The sequence below is a fragment of the Leptonotus elevatus genome, chromosome 4 (genome assembly GCF_054856555.1).
Source record: "Leptonotus elevatus isolate MCC_2025b chromosome 4, RoL_Lele_1.0, whole genome shotgun sequence".
Classification (NCBI taxonomy): domain Eukaryota; kingdom Metazoa; phylum Chordata; class Actinopteri; order Syngnathiformes; family Syngnathidae; genus Leptonotus; species Leptonotus elevatus.
Window position 1 is genome coordinate 24,224,071 of NC_141242.1, and position 11,106 is coordinate 24,235,176.

The 11,106-nt window shown below is 51.2% G+C and overlaps 1 protein-coding gene across 1 annotated transcript; it reads right to left on the minus strand.

The window, feature by feature from the left end:
• Nucleotides 1–444: 444 nt before the first annotated feature.
• Nucleotides 445–10,340, minus strand: LOC147176328 (uncharacterized). Its single transcript, XM_086073891.1, has 3 exons — nt 10,264–10,340; nt 7,722–7,780; nt 445–7,636 (listed from the first exon to the last, which is right to left on the minus strand). Exons 2-3 carry the CDS (start codon nt 7,762–7,764, stop codon nt 798–800), a joined length of 6,882 nt encoding a protein of 2,293 aa, XP_085930017.1. The 5' UTR covers nt 7,765–7,780; nt 10,264–10,340; the 3' UTR covers nt 445–797.
• Nucleotides 10,341–11,106: the final 766 nt, after the last annotated feature.

Consider the following 11,106-nt stretch of genomic DNA (forward strand, 5'->3'; position numbering starts at 1 on the left):
TAGCAGGGAATGCTAGTAGTAGCATGTAGTGAACATCGACTTGGTTGCTTGTTTTTACAACCCCATCATAGACAAAAGAGGACTCTTTCTTTTGTCTTGTGACTCTCCAAAGTGTGGGGGTGACCAACTCCCGCTGTGAGGTACCAGCATCCTCCTGTTGGCCATTCCAAAATTTAACACTATGAATAACTGTGTTCACCATTTTTTTTAATTTCCATTTTCCTCCATTAAAGAGGCCATATTTTATTGAACTTCTCAAAGAGATTTAATTTGACGTTGCCGGCGTTTCAACAGACTGTTTGACAAGGAAACAAAGTTGTTTTTAAAGGCCCAAAAATGCACAAAAAAACCTATGACACTCCCAAAATGTTTTCTGCTCAGAAAATGTTATTATATATATTATTTCCCAAGGGTTTGTGTCAATTTCCAACCAAAACTATACAGTTATAACAGTAAAGTCAAGTCATTTTTATTTCATTTGTTCATTTACATTTGTAAAAGATTCTCAAAGTGTAGACAGGTTGATAATGATTTGTGACATCCAATGATTCAGTTTTCAAGGAAAACCTATAAATGACATTTTGGAGAAATAGAAGAAAGACTGAGAAGCGTCCATAAATGAGTATCTAACCATGCATGAAAACTAATGAAACTCAAAGCCTTGGTTACTATTTATAATATAATAAATTAAATGTGTTCCACATGGTAGTGCAGTCCTGCAAGGTCCATCTGATCTGTCCAGATGGATAAAAGGAATACGGAAAAACAAGTAATCTGGGCAGCCCGTGTTGTTAAATTTAGGGATAAGCTTGTGGTGGTTGTGGCCAAAGTGCACGAGGGTGTGGTTGTGGGGGCCGTGGCCAAGGTTGCCAATATGGTAGTGGCTCATAACTCTGTTGTGGTGGTGACCAATATGGATATTGCTGCATTGGCCAGTATGGTACAGGTGGACTGGGTGGTCCTGGTGGACTAGGTGGTCCTGGTGGAATAGGTGGTCCTGGTGGTCCAGGTGGTCCTGGTAGACCACGGTAACCCTGTGGTCCTCGTGGTCCCTCTGGTCCAAGTGGTCCAAGTAGACCATCAGGTCCTGGTGCACCATCTGGTCCTATCAGACCCTGTGGTCCTGGTAGTCCATTTGGTCCTTGTGGACCCTCTTGTCCTAATGGACCTTCTGGTCCTGGTGGACCATCTGGTCCGGGTGGACCCTCTGGTCCATCTGGTCCTTGTCGACCATCTGATCCTGGTCGACCATCTGGTCCGGGTGGACCCTCTGGTCCATCTGGTCCTTGTCGACCATCTGGTCCTGGTCGACCATCTGGTCCTTGTAGACCCTCTGGTCCTGGTTGACCATCTGGTCCAGGTTGACCCTCTGATCCGTCTATTCCTGGTAGACCATCTGGTCCCGGTGGACCCTCTGGTCCATCTGTTCCTGGTGGGCCCTCTGGTCCATCTGGCCCCGGTGGACCGTCTGGTCCATCTGGGCCCGGTGGACCCTCTGGTCCTGGTGGGCCCTCTTCTCCATCTGGTCCTGGTGAACCATCAGGTCCTGGTGGACCCTCTGGTCCATCTGGTCCTGGTGACCCATCAGTTCCTGGTGAACCATCTGGCCCTGGTGGACCACCTGGTCCTGGTGGACCATCTGCTCCATCTGGGCCTGGCTGACCATCTGGTCCTGGTGGACCTTCTGGTCCATCTGGTCCTGGTTGTCCATCTGGTCCTGGTGGACCCTCTGGTCCATCTGATCCCTGTATACCATCTGGTCCGGGTGGGCCCTCTGGTCCATCTGGTCCAGGTGGACCCTCTGATCCAGATAGACCATCTGGTCCTGGAGCACCATCTGGTCCATCTGGCCCTGGTGGACCCTCTGGTCCTTCCGGTCCTGGTGAACCATTTGGTCCTCTTGGACCATCTGGTCCTGGCAGACCCTCTGGTCCTTCTGCTCCTTGTGGACCCTCTGGTCCAGGTTGACCATCTGGTCCATCTGGTCCCGGTGGACCCTCTGGTCCAGGAGGACCCGCTGGTCCATCCGGTCCATCAGGACCTTCTGGTCCTTTTGGACCCTCTAGGCCTGGTTGACCATCTGGGCCTGGTGGACCCTCTGGTCCTCTTGGACCATCTGGTCCATCTGGTCCTGTTGAACCATCTGGTCCTGGTGGACCCTCTGGTCCTTCTTCTCCTTGTGGACCATCTGGTCCAGGTGGACCATCAGGTCCATCTGGTCCTGGTGAACCATCTGGTCCTGCCTGGCCATCTGGTCCTGGTTGACCATTTGGGCCTGGTTGACCCTCTGGTCCATCTGGTCCCGGTGAACCGTCTGGTCCATCTGGTCCTGGTGAACCTTCAGGTCCACGGGGACCTTCTGCTCCATCTGGTCCTGGTTGACCGTCTGGACCTGGTTGACCCTCTGGTCCATCTGGTCCCGGTGAACCGTCTGGTCCATCTGGTCCTGGTGGACCTTCAGGTCCACGGGGACCTTCTGGTCCATCTGGTCCTGGTGGACCATCTGGTCCTAGTGGACCTTCTGGACCTGGTGGACCTTCTGTCCCATCAGGTCCTTGTACACCATCTGGTCCTGGTGAACCATTTGGTCCTGGTAGACCTTCTGGTCCTAGTGGACCATCTGGTCCTGGTGGACCTTCTGGTCCTTGTTGGCCATCAGGCCCTTGGAGACCATCGGGTCCTGGTGGACCATCTGGTCCCGGTGGACCCTCGGGTCCATCTGGTCCTGGTGAACCATCTGGTCCCGGTGGACCCTCTGGTCCATCTGATCCTGGTGGACCATCTGGTCCTGGTGGACCATCTGGTCCTTCTTGCCCGGGCGGACCCTCCGGTCCTGGAGAACCCTCTAGTCCATCTGGTCCTGGTGAACCATCTGTTCCATCTGGTCCTGGTGGACCTTCTGGTCCACCTGGACCTTCTGGTCCCTCTGGCCCTGGTGGTCCATCTGGTCCTGGTGATCCCTCTGGTCCACGTGGACCTTCTGGTCCATCTGGCCCTGGTGGACCACCCGGTCCTGTTGAACCTTCTGGTCCTTCTGGTCCTGTTGGACCATCTGGTCCTGGTGGACCTTCTGGTCCATCTGGCCCCGCTGGTCCATCTGGTCCTGGTGGACCATCTGGTCCATCTGGCCCTGGTTGTCCATCTGGTCCTGGTGGACCCTCTGTACCATCTTCTCCTGGTTGACCGTCTGGTCCTGGTGGGCCCCCTGGTCCATCTGGTCCTGGTGGACCCTCTGGTCCACTTGGACCTTCTGGTCCATCTGGTCCATCTGGTCCTGGTAAACCATCTGGTCCTGGTGAACCATCTGGTCCCTGTGCACCGTCTGGCCCTGGTGGACCATCTTGACCTGGTGGACCCTCGGGTCCTAGTGGACCCTCCGGTCCATCTGGTCCCTTTGCACCATCTGGTCCTTGTGGACCTTCTGGTCCATCTGGTCCTGGTTGTCCACCTGGTCCTTCAGGACCCTCTTGCCCATCTTGTCCTGGTGAACCATCTGGTCCTGTTGGACCTTCTGGTCCTGGTGGACCCTCTGGTCCTTCTTCTCCTTGTGGACCATCTGGTCCAGGTGGACCATCTGGTCCATCTGGTCCTGGTGGACCCTCTGGTCCTTGTGGACCCTCTGGTCCATCTGGTCCTGGTGGACCCTCTTGTCCTTCTGGTCCTAATGGACCTTCTGGTCCATCTGGTCCTGGTGAACCATCTGGTCCATCTGGTCCTGCAGGACCATCTGGTCCTGGTGGACCCTCTGGTCCATCTTGTCCTGGTGCACCATCTTGACCTGGTTGTCCATCTAGTCCATCTTGTCCTTGCGGACCCTCTGGTCCTGTTGGGCCCTCTGGTCCTGGTGGACCCTCCTGTCCATCTGGTCCTGGTGGACCATCAGGTCCATCTGCTCCTGGTGGACCCTCTGGTCCATCTGGCCCTGGTGAGCCATCTGGTCCATCTGGTCCAGTTGGACCCTCGGGTCCATCTGGTCCTGGTGGACCCTCTGGTCCTTGTGGACCCTCTGCTCCATCTGGTCCAGATTGACCGTCTGGTCCTGAAGGACCCTCTGGTCCTGGTGGACCCTCTGGTCCATCTTGTCCCGGTGAACCATCTGGTCCTGGTGGACCCTCTGGTCCTTGTGGGCCCTCAGAACCATCTGGTCCTGGTTGACCTTCTGGTCCTGGTTGACCATCTGAACCATCTGGTCCTGGTGGACCATCTGGTCCATCTGGTCCCGGTGGACCCTGAGGTCCATCTGGCCCTGTTTCACCATCTGGTCCTTGTGGACCATCTGAACCATCTGGTCCTGGTGGACCATCTGGACCTGGTGGACCACCTGGACCTTCTGGTCCTGGTGCTCCATCTGGTCCTTGTTCACCATCTGATCCTGGTGCGCCCTCTTGCCCATCTGGTCCTGGTGGACCCTCTGGTCCCTCTGGTCCTGGTGGACCCTCTTCTCCATCAGGTCCTTCTAGACCATCTGATCCTGGTTCACCATCTGTGCCATCTGATCCTGGTTGTCCATCTGGTCCTGGTGGGCCCTCTGGTCCAACTGGTCCTTGTGAACCATCTGGTCCTGGTGGGCCCTCTGGTCCATCTGGTCCTGGTAGACCATCTGATCCTGGTGAACCATCTGGTCCATCTGGCCCTGGTTCACCTTCTGGTCCACGTGGACCATCTTGTCCATCTGGCCCTGGTGGTCCATCTGGTCCTGGTGAACCTTCTGTACCATCTGGTCCTCGTGGACCCTCTGGTCCTGGTGGGCCCCCTGGTCCATCTGGTCCTGGTGGACCCTCTGGTCCACTTGGACCTTCTGCTCCATCCGGCCCTGGTGGACCTCCTGGTCCATCTGATCCTGGTGGACCATCTGGTCCTTCTTCACCATCTGGCCCTGGCTGACCATCTGGTCCTGGTGGACCCTCTGGTCCTCTTGGACCACTTGGTCCATCTGGTCCTGTTGAACCATCTGGTCCTGGTGGACCCTCTGGTCCTTCTTCTCCTTGTGGACCATCTGGTCCAGGTGGACCATCAGGTCCATCTGGTCCTGGTGAACCATCTGGTCCTGCCTGGCCATCTGGTCCTGGTTGACCATCTGGTCCTTCTTGTCCTTGTGGACCATCTGGTCCAGGTGAACCATCTGGTCCATCAGATCCTGGTGGACCCTCTGGCCCACGTGGACCCTCTTGTCCATCTGGTCCTTGTGGACCCTCTTGTCCATCTGGTCCTGGTGCACCCTCTAGTCCATCTGGTCCTGGTGGACCCTCTGGTCCATCTGGTCCTGCAGGGCCATCTGGTCCTGTTGGACCCTCTGGTCCATCTGGTCCTGGTGGACCATCTGGTCCTGGTGCTCCATCTTGTCCATCTAGTCCCGGTGCACCCTCTGGTCCTGATGGGCCCTCTGGTCCTTCCGGTCCCTCTTGTCCATCTTGCCCTGGTTGACCGTCAGGTCCATCTGGTCCTGGTGGACCCTCTGGTCCATCTGGTCCTGGTGAGCCATCTTGTCCTTCTGGTCCTGGTGGACCCTCAGGTCCATCTGGTCCTGGTGGACCCTCTGGTCCAAGTGGACCCTCTGGTCCATCTGGTCCAGGTAGACCGTCTGGTCCTTCTGGCCCGTCTGGTCCTTGTGGACCGTCTGGTCCATCTTGTCCAGGTAGACCATCTTGTCCTTGTGGACCCTCTGGTCCTGGTGGACCCTCAGATCCATCTGGTCCTGTTGGACCTTCTGGTCCTGGTGGACCCGCTGATCCATCTGGTCCTTGAGGACCCTCTGGTCCATCTGGTCCCGTTGGACCCTGAGGTCCATCTGGTCCTGGTGCACCATCTGGTCCTGGTGGACCATCTTGACCATCTTGTCCTGGTGGACCACCTGGACCATCTGGTCCTGGTGGACCCTCTATTCCATCTGGTCCTGGTGGTCCCTCTGTTCCTTGTGCACCATCTGGTCCAGGTGGACCATCTGGGCCTGGTGGACCCTCTGGTCCTTCTTCTCCTGTTTGACCGTCTGGTCCAGGTTGACCATCTGGGCCATTTGGTCCTGGTGAGCCATCTGGTCCATCTGGTCCTGGTTGTCCTTCCGGTCCTTCTGGTCCCGGAGGACCATCTGGGCCATCTGGTCCTGGTTGACCATCTTCTCCAGGTGGACCTTCTGATCCATCTGGTCCTTGTGGACCTTCTGGTCCCTCTGGTCCTGTTGGACCTTCTGGTCCATCTGGTCCTGGTGGACCCTCTTCTCCATCAGGTCCTGGTGGACCATCTTGTCCTGGTGAACCATCTGGGCCATCTGGTCCTGGTGGGCCATCTTCTCCATTTGGTCCTGGTTGACCATCTGGTCCTGGTGGACCATCTGGGCCATCTGGTCCTGGTGGACCATCTTCTCCAGGGGGACCATCTGGACCATCTTGTCCTTGTGGTCCATCTGGGCCTGGTGGACCCTCTTCTCCATCTGGTCCTTGTGAACCATCTGGTCCTGGTGGGCCCTCTGGTCCATCTTGTCCGGGTGGACCATCTGGTCCATCTGGTCCTGGTGGACCACCTGGTCCATCTGGTCCTGGTGATCCATCTGGTCCACGTGGACCCTCTGAACCATCTGATCCTGGAGGACCATCTGGTCCTTGTGCACCATCTGGTCCTGGCTGACCATCTGGGCCTGGTGGACCATCTTCTCCATCTTGACCGTCTGGTCCTGGCGGACCATCTGGCCCTGATGGCCCGTCTGGCCCTGGTGGACCTTCTCCTCCCTCTGGTCCTGGTGGACCCTCTGGTCCATCTGGTCCTGGTGGGCCATCTTGTCCATCTGATCCTGGTTGTCCTTCTGGCCCTTCTGGTCCTGGTGGACCATCTGGGCCATCTGGTCCTGGTGGACCATCTTCTCCAGATGGACCCTCTGGTCCATCTGGTCCTGGCGGACCGTCTGGTCCCTCTTGTCCTGGTGGACCTCCTGGTCCATCTGGTCCTGGTGGGCCCTCATCTCCATCTGGTCCTGGTTGACCATCTGGGCCATCTGGTCCTGGTGGGCCCTCTTCTCCATCAGGTCCTTGTGGTCCATCTGGTCCTGGTGGACCATCTTCTCCAGATGAACCCTCTGGTCCATTTGGTCCTGGTGGTCCTTCTGGTCCTGGTGGACCATCTTGGCCATCTGGTCCCGGTGGACCATCTTCCCCAGGTGGACCCCCTGATCCTGGTGGACCTTCTGGTCCTGGTGGACCATCTGGTCCTGGTGGTCCCTCTTCTCCATCAGGTCCTGGTGGTCCTGAAGGTGGTCCTGAAGGTGGTCCTGAAGGTGGTCCTGAAGGTGGTCCTGAAGGTGGTCCCGAAGGTGGTCCCGAAGGTGGTCCCGAAGGTGGTCCCGGATGTCCCGGTCGTCCTGGTCTAAATTGTGGCGGTGGGCCATTTTCATCTGGAGTAATGGCTGGATCATTTTCCTCTCCATCTTCTCCTGGTGGACCATCTGGACCTGTTGAACCATCTGGTCCGGGTGGTCCCTCTTCTCCATCAAGTTCTGGTGGTCCTGAAGGTGGTCCCGAAGGTGGTCCCGAAGGTGGTCCTGAAGGTCGTCCCGGTTGTCCTGGTCTAAATTGTGGCGGTGGGCCATTTTCATCTGGAGTAATGGCTAGCTCTTGTCTCCTTATCCTAACAGACATACATTTGGTCTCTGCAATAAAGAGTTAATGTCTGTGTTACACGGTTACATTTCACTGGCTCTCTCTTACCGGGGATTTGAGAATTTGATAACTTACCAACCAGCAGAAGGGCAACAGTGAACACCTTGAGAATGATCATTGTGGCTGGTGATGTCCTGAAAGACAGTGAAAAGGAATGCTAAATATACATCTAGAGAAAGTCCATTAGACAAATATGATGTGAGTGCTGGCTGTTTGGACAATGTCAAGTTGTCATGGCCCGGGTTCCATGTCTTGCCACGAGGTGCCTGGACTGATTGCTGTCAACTCTATGCTAATCTTTATGTCCTCGCTGTCAGACGGAATTTTCACATTGACTAAAACGACTACTTTTCAAGAAATCAACATTCTGTGTTCAATTACTATTGTAGTATGCTAAATCATTTATTATGCTGTCATTGATAAAAAAAAAAATGGTGGCACGATGAATGCTAGTTTAGCACATTCGCCTCATAGTTCAGAGGTACAGGAATTGTACTCCACACAGGAAAGGTCCAGCCTTCCTGTGTGGAGATTGCATATTCTCGCTGTGCCTGCGTGGCTTTTTTCCGAGTGCACTGGTTTCCTTCCAGATTTAAAAAACATGCATACTTTAAATTTTCTCTAGGTGTTGTTCTGCGTATGAATGGTTGTTTGTCTACAGTAATTGTGCCCTGTGATTGGCAGACAACCAGTCCAGGGTGTAACCCGTCAACTGCCCAAAGACAGCTGGGATGGGCTCCAAAAATTCTGGGAGGATCCAAAGATAACAAAAGGAGACTTCTCCAAGAACTGCAAGTCTCCTGTGTGAAACAACAAGGGATTGTGGTGGAGGAGCATGTAGAAGGCAGAAAGAATGTGGAGAAAATTGAAATGGATAAAGCAGGACAGATTGTGTGTGTGTTTTTAAAGCTTCCTAATCAAAACTTGACAATGGCGATTGTGTGGCTGTGGTTGAGAGAATGATGTGTCATTCCATAAAAGTTAATGAGCAGGTATGACAGCAGTGGCTCACGTGACTACACTTTGTAATTCGCCCAAGACTTCTTCGGATGAAAACGATGAATTTGGTTCCAGATATGTCTGATGAGTGCCTGCTACGAGTGGAAGTAGCAGGCAGGCAGAAAGTGCTGGACCCTCTAGAACAGGGTTCACCAATTCCGGTCCTCGAGGTCCAAAGTCCTGCAGGTTTTAGATGTTTCCGCCTACCAACACACCTGATACTAAAGATCAGGATTGTTATCAGGCATGCTGGTGAGCTGAATCAGGTGTGCTAGTGGGCAAATACATCTAAAACATGCAGGAATCCGGACCTCGAGGACCAGGATTGGTGATACCTTGCTCTAGAACGACGAGGTAGGAGCTAACCAACTTGCAAGTTGCTGTTGCTTGAACGGTCAGCCACTACTGTACAGTTAAAAAAATAAAAAATAAAAGAAGATGAACAATCACTCGTCATCCCCATCAAGCCATAGTGTTATAGGCCACAGGTTCTCATCCACACCTACTACGATGGTTTCAATTTTCCAGAAACCTTGGAAAGTAAACATTTTCAGAAACCTTGGAAAGTACTAAGGCATGGCATGGTGAATCCAGGCCTGACACTCGTCTTCTATAATGTCGTCACAGGCATGTCCCCACAAATAAGGAATGGAGCTCAGTCTACAAATACTGTACTATATAAAATGAATAAACTTCCATTTCATGATCATGCTCCTTCATACTTCAAAATCTCTGATAGGCACCGAAACACTCACCTATTTGCATTTTTTGATAGCAGCTTCACAAGTTTTGCATCCATTAAACTTGACAATGCCTGTCACACAGTGTCACATGTATTTTTAGGAATGATTATTCTATCGATTATTCCATCAATAATCAAATTATCCCATAGGGTTTTGTTTGGCATTAAAGTGTATTGCAAAGAGTTTTCCCCAATTACTCTTTATCCATCAATTATTGTTTTTTATGTGGTATTGGTTTGTGATATATATATATATATTTTTTGTTTTTTTAAAACAACAACTAACGAACAGCTTAACTATATCACACACGAGGAATTGATGTTGTGCTCATCAGGGGTTTTTTTTCTAACTGCGGTTACTGGTTAGTTTTCCAAATTAAAATGTTTGAAATTGTCTAGATTTAATTGATTTAAAAGAAAGATAAATTAGTCTGCTGTCATGTTGGACAACAGAATTCAGACACAGATGATTCAAAAGCGAAGTTTGTGGAAATCTCCCCAAATACATTAACATTAATACTTAGGAGCAGAGTTCTAATAGCTTTGGATTTTTGAGTATAGTAAGTTTTTATTTAGTTTTGACTTTTGTGTGTGTGTGTGCTTTATTCAGTGAGGTTTAATTCATTTTAAGGCTAGTTTTTTTTTTTTAAATTAATTTCATTAGTTTTTTCTTCCACTCTTCAAGATCCGCACAAGTGTTGAGGTCTCTACACTGCATGCATAAAGTCATGGATCGGAAAGACATGAAGCAATGTCCACTTTGACCTGAGTCCAAAAGTATATTTCCCCCTTGATTGTACAAAGTGCAACGCCAAATATGCTGAACATGGATGTGTTCCCTGAAAACAACAATTTAAACATTGAGAAATTACTCACCACGCTAAATCAAGCGTTCTCTTGGAGCCCCTCTCGGCTCTTGCGTTGGTGTCAGTCCTGCTCCTGTGTTGCTTCTGTCTGTCTATTAATGGAGGCTTTAAAACACTTGTGTGGCGGCTGTTAAGGTGGAGTCCTTGTTCAGGTGACGCAATTGATTGGTTTGTCTTATTGTTTTTACATAATTACAGTAGGTGGTTTCTATTAGGCGGGCCTTGTCAAGTGGTATTTATTTGTTAATCAATTAACTGAGTCACCTTGCTGTAAATAGTATACTTCCTAAAACACACCCGCTGGAATGTTAGGCACTTGTTCTTCGACCTGAAACATCATTTGAAACAGGATTGTCTTTTTGACACAATGAGACATGGTTGAATGAGTCAAATTGAATGAATGAGTCAAATTGAAAACAAATGGAAAAAGGAATTCAACATAGTTCTTTGGTGCTTCAGCACCCCCAAACTGAACAATAGCACCCCCACATTTTTAGAGTATATAGATATATTTTTACTGTATGTTCTTTTTAACAAGCTAGAAATGTATAGCTATAATATATATATATAAAACCATAGATTTTAAAAGTAATATTTAAACATCGAAAATATAGTACACCCCCCAAAATGTATTTTTGTATCTGAAAATTCAGGCTTATAACTGAGCCACTGCATTTAACAAACAGGTTGCATTGAAATGTGATTTATGAGGAGGTTAGACCAGAGTTTGTTTATTTTTCCAGTTAACAAGAATTGTTTTTTCGCAATAGTAAGGGCTACAAGTGTAGTGTCACTTACAGGTATGTAAAAAATAACACTGAATGAACGCCCATACCTTGACACGCACTCTTGG